This window comes from Schistocerca serialis, chromosome 4, assembly GCF_023864345.2.
Source record: "Schistocerca serialis cubense isolate TAMUIC-IGC-003099 chromosome 4, iqSchSeri2.2, whole genome shotgun sequence".
Lineage (NCBI taxonomy): Eukaryota > Metazoa > Arthropoda > Insecta > Orthoptera > Acrididae > Schistocerca > Schistocerca serialis.
The window spans coordinates 640603567-640623085 of NC_064641.1; the positions used below are offsets into that span (position 1 = coordinate 640603567).

Consider the following 19519-nt stretch of genomic DNA (forward strand, 5'->3'; position numbering starts at 1 on the left):
GCTAGAGGCTGAAATGTGGAAAGTGTATCAAGGTACAACACTCTCTCTCACATATGGAATTTCAGTTCCACAAATTTGAAAACATGCAGAATATGTTATGCGTAGCTTCTTATCACATACTGCCGTTTTTATTGCTTGAGGAATTCTGCGATATGGCTGTTTTTGATTCACAATTTGTCATTTGTGTACCTATAGAGAAATTCATTTGAAAAAATTATTTACACCGAAAATTTACCACTCGCAATGTTAGAATTGTGATTAACATCTTTTTCGTTATGGGAAAGACTGGGTGTCTGTGTGTGTGCGTGTTTATGTCTATGTATCCAATATGTCTCCACAACTTTTTCTGGTTTCACCATTATCTTCACTATGAAACTGTGCTTTTTAACCTCCACTGTGTCACTGTTTAGAAGATACAAAAATATGATGGCGAACAGTTTGGTACTTTAAGAACTCACACACATTTGAACACATTTTGTGTGTTTGTGTGTCTGTACGTGTGTGGTTATGGGTTTGGTCCTTCGACAGTCCTTCGAGGGCCGAGAACAGAGTTGCACAGCAGAGAGCTGTGTATTCATTTATTATTTCTTCTCCTTCTACTACGGCTTTCCTTATTTGGTAATTTTTCTCAGTGAAATGAAATGAAGTGTCGCGTGGCTAGGGCCTCCCGTCGGGTAGACCGTTCGCCTGGTGCAGGTCTTTCGATTTGACACCACTTCGGCGACCTGTGCGTCGATGGGGATGAATGATGATGATTAGGACAACACAACACCCAGTCCCTGAGCGGAGAAAATCTCCGACCCAGCCGGGAATCGAACCCGGGCCCTTAGGATTGACATTCCGTTACGCTGACCACTCAGCTACCGGGGGCGGACATTTTTCTCAGTAATCAGATTTTGTGGGGTTCTGTAGTTCATATGAATAAGGTGTCTTGAGAACGTAAACTGACACTTGTCACCTTTAAGTGCTCTTCTGTGTTCTGTGAGCCTAATACTGAAATTTCATCTTGTATATACACTGAGGTGACAAAAGTCGTGAGATACCGATGTGCACATATACAGATGGCGGTAGTGTCGTGCACACAAGGTATGAAAGGCAGTGCATTGGCGGGAATGTCATTTGTACATAAGTGATTCATGGGAAAAAGTTTCCGCCGTAATTACGGCCGCACGACGGAAATTAAGACTCTGAACTCGGAGTAGCTAGACGCATGGGACATTCCACTATGGAAGTCGTTAGGGAATTTTATATTGCAAGATTCGCAGTGTCAAGAGTGGGCCGAGAATACTAGATATCACGCATTACCTCTCACCTTGGACAACGCAATGACCGACGCCCTTCTCTTAACAACCGACGTCGGTGCCTTTCGCGTAGAGTTGTCATTGCTAACAGACAAGCAACGCTGCGTGAACCACAGAAATCAGTGTGGGCCGTACTACGAACGTATCCTTTAGGACAGTACGGCGTAATCTTGCGTTAAGGGGCTACGGCAGCAGACGACCCGAGCGAGTGCCTTTGCTAACAGTGCGACATCGCTCTTCAGTTCCGCTCCAGTGGGCCCAGGTTGTCAACAACGCATGCAAGCTGGTGGTGCCTTCACAATGGTGCGGACTGTGTTTAGATGGAATGGACCCTCTGTCCGCTGTAAAAACTGAACCGATCATTGACTTTAAATAGTTGTATCGGCTACTTGGAGACCATTTGCAGCCATTCATGTCCTTGATGTTTCTAAACAACGATGTCATGCCACTGGGCCACAGTTGTTCGCGACTGGTATGAAGGACAGTCTGGTCAATTCAAGCAAATGATTTAGCCACCCATACAGTCCGACATGAACCCCACCGAAGATTTATGGGACATAATCGAGAGGCCATTTCGTGCACAACACTTTCGTAAATATGGACAGCTATAGAGGAAGCTTGGCTCAAAATTTCTGCGGGGGACTTCCAAAGACTTGTGTCAATGCCACGTCTGACTGCTGCACTAAGTCGGACAAAAGAGGTTTCGACACGACATTACGGTATTACAAGCCTTTTGACATCACAACGTAATTTGAACTGCAGTCTCAATATGGTTCAAATGGCTCTGAGAACTATGGGACTTAACATCTGAGGTCATCAGTCCCTTAGAACTTAGAACTACTTAAACCTAACTAACCTAAGGACATCACACACATCCATGCCCGGGGAGGATTCGAACCTGCGACCGTAGCGGTCGCGCGGTTCCAGATTGTAGCGCCTAGAACCGCTCGGCCACAACGGCCGGCCGCAGTCTCTATAAGTCGATAAATATCAGATTTGTTGTATTTGTCCGTGTTGGCGTTGATTGTCTTTAGTTTTCCCTATATTGAATTATCTGTTCTGTAGGTTTTCTTCAGTCCTTGTTTTCTGAGTCTGTCACCTGTCCTATGAGTTGCTTAGTTGTTCTAAGTGAGAGTGTGAGCAAATGTGGCTAAAGTTCCAGCTTCAAACTGAGTAGAGAAGGAAATCATCTGTGCCCTCTTTCAAAGAATCATCCTGTCTTTTACCTCAAGTACTTAAGGAAATCACAGAAACCCTAAATCTGGACGGTTGGTCGGGGATTTGAACAGCTGTCCTCCGGAATACGAGTCCAGTGTCTTACACTGCATCACTTCGGTAGATTGTATAAATTGGTGAAGAGTTCTCCATCTTCAAGTACGACACTTGAGGCAAAATTCTCGAGCGTTCGAAAACATTTACCACCATCAAATGGTTCAAATGGCTCTGAGCTCTATGGGACGTAACATCTGAGGGTCATCAGTCCCCTAGAACCTAGAACTACTGAAACCTAACGAGCCTAAAGATATCACACACATCCATGACCGAGGCAGAATTCGAACCTGTGACCGTAGAGGTCGCGCGGTTCCAGATTGAAGTGCCTAGAACAGCTGTGCCACTACGGCCGGCTACCACCATCATTCACAGGAGTTAACGCTACTAACTGACAGGGATAGGCAAGTAGTCCGCCTTATAAACGCCAGGCCAGAACGTACAGAGTGGTTTCAGAGATGGGCAAGTTAATGCAAGCACAGCGTTCATTGGGCCACTGTTCTCTCATGACTAGTAAACCCCAATTCTTTAAAGAATCGAGATTCTACGTATGAACAGCTTCAAACATCCGATTATAAATGATTTAATGTGTTAAATGTTTGACGTTGAGCACGTAAGTGAGAAAATGTTTAGAAAATTTTTGAAATTATGTTTTAAGTTTGTGGAAGTCGCTAAGTGATCTCATTCTAAAGTACTGGATGATCACAGCCTGGGTGTCTGCACGCAGTGAGTTAAGCCGCCTCAAGGTGTATACACAGTTTCCACTTGTAATGCTTCTCTTATTGTTCTACACCTGCAACGTCAGGTTATCCCTCTTGTTGAGCTGATTATGACAGTATTTTTAAATTTTAAAATTCGGTCAACAGTTGTATGAAATACTGAAAACCAAACTGTTGAAGCCTTTGTAGGCCGTTTGGGGGCAATCTGCAACTGGGATATGGTGACGGGTCACCGTGTTAGATGTTCAGTGACTTACATTATTTTATTTGTTTAGTTTGTCCAACACATCACGGGGGATGTGGATTACTCGAAAGTGAATGATAAGCAAAATCTACGTATCACCATCGCTGTAAATATTTCTTTGATACGTTACAAAAACAAATCAGGGGACCTAAATGTTGGTTATTATTTTGAAAAATTCTGGCTGGTTTCTCCTTTCGGTCGTACCACACATGCTAGCGATTTTATTGCACCGAGCGGAAACAATATCACAATCCGCTGCGCACTTGTTAGTAAAATACGACACCAGCGACCATTACCTGGCGTTAATTCTGTCTACGAAACAGTGTTGTATTACTTAATCCACTCAGTCTGGAAAATATCCAACTGACCTTTTTTTTGTGAAGTTGACACTGGTATTTAAATGAAAGCGATTTTGTCGTTATAACTTAAAATATGTTTGGAGATTCTTTACCAGAGAGTAATTAGAGTAATTTCGTACGAATAAGTATTTTGCATTTCATTAACAAGCAGTTCATGAATATAAATCCATGTTCTTTCATACTAAAGCTATTACTTTCAACATTTTTGTTTCTGTTTAAATTAAACCAGTTTTTGGGGCAACTTTAATTCTGTTCTTTAACATTTTATCTTGTATATGCTCGTTATGAAAATTGTTTTTATTTCTCTTACAACCTTGGCGGACTCAGTTATTCTTTAGACGCTACCACTAACGTGTTTACGAGTCAGCTCCCACTGTAATTCCACTATAGCTACAGCTATAGCTGTAAATGACATTCTTTATTACAGGGAACCATTAAATTTCAAGTCAAGTTCTGGTAAAACAGGAATATAATACTGTCCTCACTGAGAACTAAGTCCACAACACAGTTTTCTCTGTCAGTGTAAAGAGATGAGTGAACACTCAAGAACACACAAAACATAAATGTGCTTATTTACAATATATAAAGAGTTAGGTATACATAGCTTTAGCTTTGTACCCGTGTATCTGTCTGCAGCCTCCCCCCCCCCCCCCTCTCTCTCTCTCCTTTCTCTCTCTTTCTGTTCCATTAGTACTGGATTATAATATAAATTAGCAGTCAGAGTAACAGTAGCATCGTGCTAGATTCGTATCGTCTCATTACAGTTCTTCCTCAAGCTCGGCGTGATTTGAGAGCAATCTGAGGCAGATCTCTGATGCAGAGTGATATCAGGCTTCTGCTTGAATGGCTGTTCACTCGATACCACACTTCTCTCTAATTGGTTGCACGTGACAGAGACGCACAAACTAGTGCGGTCGCTGCTAGCGACGTGTGTTGAAGACTGCTGAAGTACTGCTGCGCGTCCTTCGCCTTGCTGTTTAGGCCGTCCGCTCGCCAGTCGTGGCTGAAGGGTAGACTAGACGGCAGTGTTTGTGGCGTGGGTCACAATTTCAGATCAGACTGCTCCAAAAAGATGATTTCCACCCACCCCATCCCCTCCCACAATGCTTAACAAATCATGGATAAAAATGACCATGGTTGTTCTTTAAAAAAAATCAGCTGTACTCCTTTAAATACAAAACATTTTCATTACATTTTACCTACAGGTGTGGTATTGCAGTCTGAGCGTAAAATAATTCTGCTCACACTTCTAACTATTGTCTTTGCCTTGTAGCTGCCCTAGAAAATAACATAACAAAGATAATCTCTAATCAAAGTCCTACGTAGACGCGATTTTAGCTCTTAATGTATGTGTAGATATAGATATGTGTAGATATGGAGAACACCCTTTCATGAAGCAGTGCTTCCTCTCGAATAATGTAAGTTATGTTTAAAATTACAATACCGGTTCACTTTGATCTCTGTAAACAAACACAATTTACTAACTAAATGTCCTGCTATTTTGCTTCGTTTCTCTCGTGACACTCATATAAATGCGAATCTTTATTATTTTAGGAAAGTTATGTTATAAGGTAATCGTTATTTAATGGAAGAGCCTTGGTTTATAATTTGGCCATGATAAGATCACCAAAAAATACGATTTGGATGCAATATTATTTCAGACTTTAGTCAAATATTTCCACAAATATACGTAAATACAAGTGCACCTGAACTGTCGTATGTTTAGCAAGAAATTGTTGGCGATGACATCCATACAGCGAGAAGCTATACCGAATCAAGTTAAGACCAGTCCTATTTTGTAGCCCATGCCTTTGTTTGACCGGAGCAAGAGACTACAGGAAGAAGCAGAATCTGGCTGTCATTAAGTCGAAGGTGTAACTTATCTCAGATATGTTCCATGCCGTTGAGGTTGCAACGCTGATCAAGACAGTCAATTTCTGGAATGTTATTAACCACAAACCATTACTACACAGATGCTGCTTTATGACAGGGCCCACTGTCATGCCAGTACAAACTAACCAAGTTACTCCTCTACTAACAGAAATCGATAGATGTGATGGTCATCATGGCTCAGTTCGAAGTGGGACTCATCATTGAAGACAACCTTACTCCATTAATTGAGATTCCAGACCGAAGACGTTTCTGGAGACATCGCGGACAGAGTTTGGATTCTCACCTGAGTGTCGCCCATCATACGGTCCGACAACTAGGAGCGAAGGTCTGGGGTAATACTTCTTTTCATTGCAGGAGTCCTTTGGTTGCCATCCGAGTCACCCTCGCCACATCGGAACATCGACGATTTTCTACTCCCCCTTTTGTTGCCCTTCATGGAAAATCATCCTGGGCTCATATTTCATTTAAGATAATGCCCGCCCACACATGGCAAGAGTCTTTACTGCTTGTATCCATCCTTGCCAAACGCTGCCTTGGCCAGAAATATGGCTGGACCTCACCCAGTTGAGACCATTTGAAGCACTGTGGGGATGGCCCGCCAACGAGCTCGAGATTTTGACAAACTAAAGCGCCCATTGGACATAATTTGGCACGATATCCCTCAGGAGGACATCCAACAACTCCATTACTCAGTGTCAAGCCGAATAACTTCTTGCATAAGGACCAGAGGTGGACCAACGCGTTACTGACTTTGTGAAACTCTTTCTCTTCAATACATCATAGAATTCTTCTGAATTCGTAATCATTTGTTTGTCTGTAAATGTATATCACATCTACCGATTTCGTTCCATTCGGATAATTCCTTTTTGGTGCGCGTTTTTTCCCTTAGAGTGTATATTCATATCCTTCCACATATAACGTATTATTAAGCGCAGTAATGGACTCACCGTATCCACGAGAAACATTCGCGTACCATAACACCACCTTCCCCGTGCTTCACTGCTGGCGCTACTTATGACGACAGATAACGCTTTCCAGGCATTCGCCAAGTCCAAATCCTTCCATCGGATAGCCACAGTGATTCATCGCCCTAAATCACTCGTTGTCAGTTATCCACTATCCAGTGGCGTCGCTCTTTTATTTACACCACCTACATTGTCGCATACAATTGACTACTGACGTGTGTCTTATGTGGAGCTATCCGAACATTGTACCTCATTGTTTTCAACTGGTTACGCACAGCCATACTAGCTGTACTACTAACAGGACTTTCTAACTCACGAATGGTACGTTCCGGTGATTTTATGTGATTATTTACAACCACTCTCCACAAAACTCGACGGTGGTTGTTTCCTCACGTTTCCACTTCACTCTCATCACCTACAGTCGACTCGGCCGGCTTTAGAACGGTTGAAATGTCTCTAATGTACTTGTTGCTCAGTTGACGTCCGATGACTATTGTACGTTCGAAGTCACCCAGACCCATTCTGTTGTTACTGATTCTCTACTGACAACTAAATACTCTCCGCTTTCTTTTTCACTGGTAGATCCGCCTGTCAAGATATACAGCGGTCAGTCGCACATTACTTAGTGTGTCTGGATGGTTTTCATCAGGTATTGCATTTCCAACTTCTAAGCAGAGTGGTCAGTCCTTGGTTACTTCGCGTATTATGAATGTGTCGCAAAGACGTCTCCTGTGTAAGAATTTGTCATATTTTTTTGACGACAGTACCACAAAATTCCAAACATTAGTTCAAGTTTTTTATCATATTTCCACACAAAGAACATAGCATCCGATGGAATCCTCTCGACAGTGACAGTGTTGTCTTGAAGACAACTTTTCGACAAGTTTCCTATTTGTTATCCTCAGATGGAGACTTAAACTGATAACCTGACAAGACTTCATCAATAAAATTCGGCCAGAAACCGGTAAAGGCACACATATCGCCTTATTTTGGCTTTTATGTAAGCAACACAACTTTCCAAATGGAAGTGAATCTCACGCTGCTTAAAATCATTAAAAATTAGCAGCAAATGATTTATAATTTATTATATTTTGAGTCGAATAATTGAGCTTGATTTCGGTTTTGAAGCTTTACTTCTCAAGAGGCCCAATGTTTGCTCTTCGAGGTACTGTGGTATTATGTACAAATATATAAAAATACTCCCAAGAACTGAATTTGCGAGCGCAAGGAGAGTGGAAGATAATGGAGGCAAAGTAAAAGTGACTTCTTCCGGTAAACTGGAGTTTCAGTTCAAATACCGATTTAACACTAGTTTTCATTTCTCTATATAGATTTATTAGCATATGAGCATAATCGTTTGTAGCCCGTCAATGGCAGTTGGTAATCACAGTAAATAAAATTCACCTCTGCCACAATGCTGTTTATTGATGGTTTCCACTTTCAAAAGACTAATTTCCCACACTCGTAGATTTGAGTGTGGGCAAGTGTTTGCTTATGCCAATTTATGCTGGGGTCGTTAGCCGACCTATGTGTCATAATTTGTCACATAGCAGTAATTTTCTACTGGTAAATGTCTGAAGATGGAGAGTTAGTGCTCCAAAACTGATTGCCTGTAAGAAAGAACGTTGTTTCAGAGAATAATTTCATTTATAGTCTTTATATATTGTTAAGTTTATTGTTTGAACTGGACTGTTTTTGCTGTCGTCGAAACACGCTCTTGAAGACTGGATGCAGTAAACATCATTTCGGCGTCTTAACTATAATACTACAGTCTACATCCGTTTGAAAGCATCATATTTTGTCAGAACTGCTCAACGTACACCTTTCACTTTCGTACAAGGATGCGCTCTAGATAAATACTTTCAGAAAATACTTCCTAACACTTAAATTTATATTTGATTACAGAAAATTTCTCTTTCTCAGAAAAATTTTTCTTGCTTTTGTTAGTCGGTATTTTCTATCTTCTCTGCTTCGGCGAATGTTATATCTCTGCCCAAAAAGTAGAGCTCGGCTACTACTGTCAGTGTCTTGTTCCCTCATCGCATCGCCTGTTTTAATTGAAGAACATTCCTTGGCCGTTATTTCACTTTTGATAATATCTATCTTACATCTTTCCAAGACACTATCCATTCTGATAAACCGATCTTCCGAAGCCCAATTTCGCAAGGCTTATAATTCTTTCCCCTGAACTAAAGTCCCTTTGCAATTCTTACCTAATTTCCTTTATTTTCTGTTAACTGTGCAAACACAAAAGCATCTGGAATAAGCTACAAATATGAATCACTCCCTTCTCAACTACTGACACCTTTTCATGCCCTTTTATTGCAATAACTGAGGTGTCGTTTCTGTAGACTATATAGGTAATCTTTCGCTCCGTAAATTTTATCTGTGCTACCTTGAGAATTCCAAAGAGTGTATTACAGTATTTTGCATGAATGGCACATTGTACCAGTGGTTCGGAAGTTTTCACACCTGCCAGTAATTGCCTTCTTACAAACGAGAGCTAATTAAAGTATATGTTACACTCTCCAGCCGCATTAATGTGATGACCTATAAAAAGCCTGAATTACCACCTTCTACAGCGCTGACTGCCGTTAGACATGTAGGAGGAGAGTCATGAAGGTTCTGGAAGGTACAGGCAGGAATGTGAGACCACGCCGAATCCAGCGCCGTGGCCACTTGCGGTAGCTTTCTCGGCTGAGGATCCATGGCGCGAACAGACCGAACGAGGTGTTTCCACATGTTCTCGATTCGCTTTAAATCCTGGGAATATGATGGCCAGAGGAGTTCTGTAAACTCGTCCTGGTCGTCTTCGAACCATGCATGCACACTACGAGCTGTGTAACACGTTGCATTGTCCTGCTGGTAGGTGCGACTGTACCGAGGAAGAATAAATTGCACGGAGGGCTCTATACGATCCCAATGACAGTTGCATACTTTTGTTGAACAGCTGTGACGTCCAGAGTGACGATATTACTCAGGGAACGCCACGAAAACATTCCCCAGACCATACCTCTCCCTCTTCCAGCTGGCCGATTGTTGCAGGATGTTTGGTTTCATACTTTTCACGCTGATGGTGCATAAAACGTGATTCATCTGGAAAGACCACGTGTCGCCGTTCAGTGGACGTCTAACCGCGGTATGGGCGTGCAAATTCCAGCTTTCGTCTCCGATGAGTAGGGGGCTGCACCCGGTGCATGAATCCGGCGCCTGCTACGTAGACCCATACGCAGCAACGTTCGCTGAACGGTCTTTGAGGAGACACTGTTTGAAGCCTCTTGGTTCATCTGGAGGGGCAATTGCTGAACAGCTGCACCTCTGTTCGACCTTACATCTCCGCACCCGTCCTTCGCCCCTGTCATCTATAGCCCGTGGGGCACTGCAGTTGCAATGGCGCCAGTTTTGGATAGCACCATTTTGCCATGCGCTGTATAATTTAACCACGGCTGCACGCATTAAGAACTTAGTGGCTCAAAATCCGATAAGGCCTTTCTGGACAGTCAGATCAGTTTCTGATTTGCAACAACGACGGCACTGTTTACCGTGCTCCCCAGACACGTTTTATATATCCTCCATTGTTAGTTTTGTCACCTGCCGTCTGTGAGTGATTATTACACACTGCCGTCGAACACGCTGGTCTTAAAGCCCTCCTCTTCCTCTCCAGGTGGTAGCCTAATTAAAGAATTACCGTATTGCTAATGGTTTGACTTTAATTTGTGTAAGGTATCGAATCCGAAGTGAAAGTATTACCCGGAAGAAGTCAGGTGCTGTCAACTTCATAACTTGGTCGTAATTGTGCGATTTATTTCGCGCAGTAACCACCAGCAGAAATAAAAAAAAATGTACAAAATAATACGGAAACTAGCTAGTGAAATTCGGATCCGAAATGCTGAATTAATTTTGACTCCGTGTAGAAATTACTGTAAATAAACGGTCGCTGCAAAGTATTTATATCATACAATCTATTTACACACAAAAGAGATGCAGTAATTGCTGTCCCTGTCCGTGTTGTAGTATCCCTCTTCGATGTTGCATATTCAACGACTTGTCCTCGGACAGAATGCTGATCATTATTTTGAAGTGAGTGTATCGCAGGTTATAACACCACACTAAGATATAAAGCGTTTGTTTGGCTGACTGTCTTGGTGGCCTCTTTGTCTTCTTTAGGAGCATATTGTCCTCAGTCTGGTCTAGCTCGTACACACGTTGTTTAGTTATATCCGACTGCAGCATACCATGTGTTTCGAAAGCATTGTTTTCTTTGCTACATTATATCGTATTTTAAATATCACCCGTCGTCTTCTGCATGGAATATGCTCTCAAAAATGTTCAAATGTGTGTAAATTTCTAAGGGACCAAACTGCTGAGGTCATCAGTCTCTAGCTTTACACACCACTTAAACTAACTTATGTTAAGAACAACACACACACCCATGTCCGAGGGAGGACTCGAACCTCCGGCGGGAGGGGCCGCGCAGTCCGTGACATGGTGCCTAGACCGCTCGGCCACACCTAGCGGCAACATGTTTTGAAACATAGGCTGTAACGAACATTAAAAACCTCCGTTTTCTAAATAAAAAAACGCCTTTTCTTGGTGTAGTGTATTTTATTTGTTCCAGACGCGTTCCCCTACCCCCCGTTTTACTTTAAGGGGGGTAGGACGTCAAACGGGCCGACTTGGAGCAGGAGAGGCACCAAAGGACATTTTAATTTCCACTGTCTATACTTTTACAAGTAAATTCATAAAACTTTGTCAGCATGACCAGGAAGGATTCAGTGAAAAAAATGATGAAATTTGATATCTAGAAAAAATTATTTTGCTATGTTTTTGCACTTCCACTGCTATGAGTGGAAATTAAAATGTCCTGTGGTGCCCCTCCTGCTCCAAGTCGGCCCGTTTGACGTCCTTCCCCCGTTAAGGAATTTTCATCGTAATCTAGCATGACACAGTTTTGTTTTGAGACATGATATTTGTAGATCGTAAAATAGTTCACGTTTTGCTTTTTTGGGTAAATAAGTGGTCACTTACAGTTATTTGAATTTTTGGCTGACATCTGCGTTTCCCCTCATCTTTTCAAATGCTAGAGGTCGTACTTCACTTACTAAAGTAAGCACGTTTTCATGTTCCGAACTTTTTTATCACAATTTACACTTACTTTGCGCTAATTGCTGTAGAAAACTGTTAGTCTTCGGCCGTTAGTGTAGATATTTCACCGAAAACAGTGAGATATAAAAATTCATGTGTGAAATTATTACACTACTGGCCATTAAAATTGCTACACCACGAAGATGACGTGCTACAGACGCGAAATTTAACCGACAGGAAGAAGATGCTGTAATATGCAAAATAGCTTTTCAGAGCATTCACACAAGGCTGGCGCCGGTGGCGACACCTACAAAGTGCTGACATGAGGAATGTTTCCAACCGATTTCTCATACACAAACAGCAGTTGACCGGCATTGCCTGGTGAAACGTTGTTGTGATGCCTCGTGTAAGGAGGATAAAAGCATACCATCACGTTTCCGACTTTGATAAAGGTCGGACTGTAGCCTATCGCGATTGCTGTTTATCGTATCGCGACATTACTGCTCGCGTTGGGCGAGATCCAATGACTGTTAGCAGAATATGGAATCGGGTGGGTTCAGGAAGGTAATACGGAACGCCGTGCTGGATCCCAACGGCCTCGTATTACTAGCAGTCGAGATGACAGGCATCTTATCCGCACGGCTGTAACGGATCGTGCAGCCAAGTCTCGAACACTGAGTCAACAGATGGGGACGTTTGGAAGACAACAACCATCTGCACGAACAATTCGACGACGTTTGCAGCAGCATGGACCATCAGCTTGGAGACCATGGCTGCGGTTACCCTTGACGCTTCATCACAGACAGGAGCGCCTGCGATGGTGTACTCAATGACGAACCTGGGTGCACGAATGGCAAAACGTAATTTTTTCGGATGAATCCAGGTTCTGTTTACAGTATCATGATGGTCGCATCCGTGTTTGGCGACATCGCGGTGAACGCACATTGGAAGCGTGTATTCGTCGTCGCCATACTGGCGTATCACCCGGAGTGATGGTAGTGGTGCCGTTGGTTACACGTCTCGGTCACCTCTTGTTCGCATTGACGGCACTTTGAACAGTGGACGTTACATTTCAGATGTGTTAGCCCCGTGCCTCAGTGGTGGCCGAGCAACTGGCGCGTCACAATACAGTCAGTCACTACTCTTGATGAACTGTGGTATAGTGTTGAAGCTGCATGGGCAGCTGTACCTGTACACGCCATACGAGCTCTGTTTGTCTCAATGCCCAGGCGTATCAAGGCCGTTATTAAGGACAGAGGTGATTGTTCTGGTTACTGATTTCTCAGGATCTGTGCACCCAAATTGCGTGAAAATGTAATCACATGTCAGTTCTAGTATAATATATTTGTCCAATGAATAACTGTTTATCAACCGCATTTCATCTTGGTGTAGCAATTTTAATGGCCATTAGTGTAACTCATATGGACATAGTTTTTGTATGAACGTTTCCTTTTGTGAACGAGGTATCGATACTCGCTGGCATAGTAGGATTCTGAATGTGTGAAGCGGTTGAAGTGGCAGTGCGGTCTTGTGTGTTCCAGGCTGCGCAAGTCCCTGGAGACGAACAAAGTCTGGACGGCGGAGAGGCTGCGCAAGGAGGTGGAACGGCGCAAGAAGCGGCGCAAGAAGTACCGGTGCACGTGGCTCAAGGTTCCGTACCCCGTGCCGGAGGACTGCGAGTGCGCCTGTTCATGAGGCCGGCTCAACGCTCCACGCGGCGCAATAGCTTTTTTTTCTGTGATATCGGCAGCACTGGTCCAGACCACGTGCTCTAGCTACGCTGTCTCGCCGAGGCGGCCACAGGACAATCAGGGCACGGCTTCGTAGGGAACGCACGTGCGTGTGACAGTGCCACGGTGACTTCTAGTGCCCTTACTTACGGTGTACTCAAAATCAGTTAACAGTGGAGTTAAACTCTGCATAAGGTCCGGCAGTGTGTGTTGGTCGGCAAATGGGTGCGATCAGTAGCTGGCTTGCGTGCAAGTTGCACAAGGGAATGGTCTGCAGATGTGTGAAATACTCTAGTGATGTGGTAGGCAAAAATGATCTCACTTCGAAACTGTACATCTGGTTTTGAACACTGAGTTTCGTATCAGCTAAATGCTTTTAAAAGTCGGATTCTAAACATGTCTCGAAATACGTCGTGAATTAATTAATATTCAAAAAAGTCTGCTAAGAGCGCCACGGCCCTTATGCTTCACTAGCATTAATTCTGAATGATGTTTTCGTAAAAAACTGACTACATGAGCATTAAAAAAGGTATATAATTATTGCCGAGAAGAGCAGAAAACTTATAGACCACGTCTGCCTCCACAACACAGCACTCTGTGTCTTTATCAGTACGACTGATGGTGGTTCTCAATGTTCCTATAATTTCTTCTAGGTTTATATAAAACTGTATATTATATAATCATGACAAACTGCTAATAGGACAATGCACGTCGATGTTTCCGGAGCATGAATATCAGCAAGAAATAGGAGTTAAAGAAAATTATAATTTATCTTGGACAACACATGTGAATATAGATGATAATGAACTGTGTTGAACTTATAAACCTGAATGGAAGATTGAATAAGCTCGTCGCCTCCGTGCTTTGCAGTTTTATGCTGAATACTAACAATAATTTACTTGAAAATGTGCTAGCTGTCTCCAAATCAGTACACCCATAACAACGATTCCTGCTGCGTATATACATATACATATATAGTTTCTAATGCATTATATTTTATTGCGTTTCACCATATATTAATAACATTTGTTTTAAAGGAAGCCGAATGAACAAGCTCATTGCCACATTTTTACAAAGATCTGTATAGACAGGCAAATCAAATTCCCCAGCTAAGAAACTGCATTGCAGCTTGTTCTTTGACAGCTTATAATCTGATTTCCTCCGTCCAGTTAACAGGAAGAAGAAAGTCGTAGCAATTACTACTCGGGGGGGGGGGGGGGGGGGGAGGGAGGAGGGATTAATTCTAAACAAAACAGATTCAACGTAAAATTTTAGAATGGGTTATCACTTTTGGTAGAAGCGTTTACATATAGTTTTGTATTTTTGGCCAGAGCCTACAAATCATTCGTATATTGTCAACAGATTATATATGTATATATCATCGAGTGAAATGTTAGATCATGGTCGTTCGAGCCACTGAGCTACGAATCTTGTAACTCATGCCACTCAAGATTGTTTCATGCTTATCAGGTTCAGGGCTTTCGTCGCGTCAGCAAAGGATACAGACAAACAAAGAATTCTTCGTCAATAACTTGCGCTTTCATGTACAGGAGCGTAAGTTCTCCAATCATGTGGGTTTTTGTGCTTTCAATCTGTGGGTAGAATGTTACAGGTTAGACATGAGTTCCATCATTGTAATTTATACCTGTTAAAAAGGCACGAGCTCATTCTTCAGTTCATTCAACCAAACTTATGTGAGACAGTATTCCTCTAAATGTTAAATGAAAATAGCGTAGCCAAGGATAAACCATTTTATTGTCATCGTGCATTCTATATTTTATCATCAACCTAGGTTTAATGATATGTGAAAAATGCTAATTGTGTATAAATTTTAATCAATAAATATTAAATATATATGTCTACTTTTATGACTTCCTGTAGACAGCATTATTAACCAGAAGGTAAGCTGGAGGACATCCTGTGAAACGACGGAGGACATATATTCCGAGAAACAGTATTGATAATGTTATCAGAGTAACAGATTTAAATTGGACATACATGTCAGACGCAGACAAGGAAAATGACGTTACCAACGAGTGACATTAAGATATTGTGAAAAGCGAAAGATTAGGTAAATACATTGAAAATTACATTCTTCGCGTTGTAAAGAAGGCGTATATCAGGGTGCATTTAGCTGATTTAGTGCCTGTGGAAATTAAATGCAAGGTATGCAAAATGTTTTTACACCGAGCGGACAGCACAATTATCATGAATAGCCGCTCAATTAACAGACATGGAAAAGGTTGAAGTAAGACTCGACAGCTTATGCACCAATTACCTCTACTATAAAAACATCTGCTTTTCACACTTGTTACCAACTCTCATACCTTCAAAAATTGTGCTTGACTACTGCACACAATAGAAACTCCTCACACTGAATCAAACACCCCAGAAATTCATTATCTAACTGTCGCCTAACCATAGGGAAGTCGCAGAACATTTGGGGTCTCAGTATGTAAGTCAGATGGAGAACACAAAACTTATACTTAATCTAAACAAATGAGCAACTGACGAGCACTAATACAGAGAAAAGCTCTGAAAATTATAGAAAACTAAAATAAAATGACTCCCTCCAAACTCCGTGAGACTTGCATTTACTTGGATGGCTAAGGAAACATGAATGAATAAGACTCCCACATCTGGGCCTGTTTTTGAGATACCACGAAAAGCCTTCTGCTGAAATTATGGGACTGTTAGACCCTCCAGACCCACTCCCTTTCGGTGAGAAATTGAATAATTTCCAGTCCCAACAAAATGTGACAAGCTCAGGCGACTAATTATCACTTACTCCTACCAAAGCTGAAACAAAATCGCAAAGCGATATGTGACAGTCATGTTATTATATCTACATCAACATCTACATCCATCAGTTATTCTTGAGGAAATTTAGGGTTAGTTTAACAGGCCCTAGAAACTGCGTATTTCAGAAAATTAGGTTAGGCAATCTTTCCCTGGAACACTGCTGGCCACTGTTTCCGTACTGAAAGCGTCTGCATTAGCTTTTCGTCCAAGTCTAGCATCACGCCTCCTAAATCCCCAAACATGTGTAAGAGACCTAATGCCGTCATCTGACGTTCTTCGTTATCATGACGTGGTAAATACATATAAAAATGTAACATATTTGTATACTGAGCCCACCTCCCTCCCCCCCCCCCCCCCACCCACCCCCACCCCCGCAAATCATAGATGGAGTACCGACGATACCAGTGGCAAAGAATCGCTTGTGCCCCTAAATGAATATACCCTGAATGTATAGTGATGGTATGTGTAGATAACTTGACATTTACTCGTGAAGTAAATAACATGGTTTGAACCTTGCTATTGGCTGACGATTTTCTTCGTTTTACCCTTCAAGGAATATGGGCTTGTCAGTAATACCCACCTATGTATTCTGGTAATTTAACGTTACTTAGTCACATCTTTTCTTGTCACTCAAAGCCATTTGTATTATATTAACAGAATCTTCCGTCGGTTCTTGGTAGAGCAACATTATAATAAATGAAAAGCACCAGCTTGCTTTTGTTCTACAATATTACTTTTATTGCTAACCGGTTTTCGGCTTACAAGGCCATCTTCAGACATTTACTGAGTATTATAACCAAAGAAGTTAAATGTTAGCAGACAACATTGGAGGAGAAGTAACACATCTAGACTGAAGTAGAAACATACAGAAAGTAACAATCTTTGCAATGAAATGGTAAAAACTGAATAGTACATAAATAACAATGGAGCTGACAGGAAAACCTTTAGCACAAAACGGGAATATCATGCCTACATAACAGTTTCTATTAAACAAAACTAATAAAATAAGATAAAATTAGTGCTAGCAAGGCTGCGTCACGAGGTATAAAACATGGAGAGTGGTACACAACCAATTAAAAAAGGAGAGACAGTTGTCAATGTAAATACAGAATACACAAGGAACTTAAGCAATATCAATCAGATAAACAGAAATTAATAAATGCAGGAAAATGGAGGTGTCTGAGGGAACCTACAGTTTGAGAGTGTGGTGGTACTGCATTTTAACATTAACATTATAACCAAAGCAGTGGCTGTGTACCAGTTTTCATCAAATAAATGAGCAAAGTAAAATATGAACAGTATTTGATGAGACAACTACAAGGGGAGTTAAACATGGACAGTAAAACAAGTTAATAGGAAACCCTTAACTATTGAAACTACAGCCTATGTGGAATACAAAGACAACTGCAACAAATAAAACAACTTAATGAATACAGGAAAATGGGAATATGTAGGAAGAGAGAGTGTGCGAAGTAATGAACAACAAAGATGATTATATGAAGTTTAGGAGAGGGGAAGTGTTGAGTTGTATTAGTTTTTATAACAACCTGCAAACATTTTTCAGTGTTATTGAGAAGTTCTGCAGAGGTTCACCGCGTTTACCACCTAATATTTGGCCATTTTTAAATTGTGAAGTCACTTTTCTACCATACCCCACCTTGTCATGGATTTTTTAATTATAAGCATCCACCACAAATGGCAAAAAAGTCCTCCGATCATTATGGTGGTTATTCACAAAGTAGCTTAGCATCTCACCTATCGTTTGACACAGGCATTATGCTGTCCTGTTAACCAGTGCATGTAATTAGCATGTTCTCAGCTTGTCAATATATAACAAATGAAGTAACTGCTTCAGCATTTCTGACATAAAACTGGTGCCTTAGTCCGTGACTATCGTCTCCTGAACACTGAACTTTAATAACCAGTTTTTTACCTTTACACAATGCAACCATCTCAACCTGTTGGTTTTGAATAGCAGTCATTACAACATACTAAAATTTGTGCAACTGAGGCTGATTCTTCAAAATATCATTCGTTTCAAGTCATACGCATTCCAGTGCCGTTACTCTTTACTCCACCTCAAACATCGCTTAGCACTGACTACATAAATGTGTGGCGTATGAAGAGCTGCCCGAACATTCTGTCCAATTATTTGTCAATCAATATGCAGAGTCTTTGTGTTAACTAGAGTGCCGGAAGCACTATAAAACTCTCGAGTGGTTCCTTCCACTGATTTAATGCGATTTCTTACAATCGTACCCGCCAATGCTCGGTGGTCCCTGTCCTTCTATACACGACATCTGCCGGGTCTTGGTTTGTCTGTGGTTACTACTTTGTGTTTTCACTTAACAGTCACACCACTAACAGCTTTAAATGGATATAGGCTTTCTGGCGCCCGGTATTTGCTATTTTGGTGATACTTGTTTTATGAGCATTAGGTCCTAATTCAGGGCATATGTCTCAGCCTAACGTTTCGTCTTCCAATGCTGGAGACACCATCAGGGGCTATAAGAACTCAGAAAGTAGTTACAGTGTCAGATAGTTTCAACTGTCAGAACTGTTTATAGTTATCCAGGCAACGCTCGGTATGTGACGTCATCGAATCACTACCTAAGATCGCGGAGTAGTTTCGACAAGTGTTACGGAGGTTTATCAAATACTGCTGCCCACAACATGTCTAACGCCAATCTTTCTTCTTTTTTCTCTTAAAATTCTTTTTGTGTTTTGAATTCCTATTGACTCTCTCTGTATTGTAGCATAGTAATGATTCAATTTTGATGAAACCGTGGTGGCTCCCTGGCTCAAACGCATGTACTAATACTGCCGATTTATCCTTGTTTCTCAGACTAGAATTGCTCTTGTGTTCACTAAGGAAAGAAGAAAGGAGTATTAGCATTTAATATGACGTCGGTATCCAAGTCATTAGAGACTAGTGTGTGTTTCTTAACCCCTACACTTGTAAACTCTACGACTGCAGTTGTTAACGAATTGTTATCGTCAGTATAGGGTGTAAAAAAGGACATTTTGTACTTATTCTGTATGTGACATACCACTGGAGATCCTACAACTGTAATTAACTGGTGCATGAACTGTAAATTATGATGTATTTTGAGTGAAATATGGAGTAGTAAAATTTACAATAGTGTAGTAGC

The 19519-nt window shown here is 41.6% G+C and overlaps 1 protein-coding gene across 1 annotated transcript in view; it reads left to right on the forward strand.

The window, feature by feature from the left end:
• The window catches only part of LOC126474655 (uncharacterized), a 232719-nt gene extending 217947 nt beyond the window's left edge, over positions 1-14772 (forward strand). Inside the window, exon 5 of the mRNA XM_050102133.1 lies at positions 13377-14772. Coding sequence (XP_049958090.1) covers positions 13377-13530 — 154 coding nt within the window. The 3' untranslated portion in view covers positions 13531-14772. The remainder of the gene's footprint in view (positions 1-13376) is intronic.
• The last annotated feature ends 4747 nt before the right edge of the window (positions 14773-19519 follow it).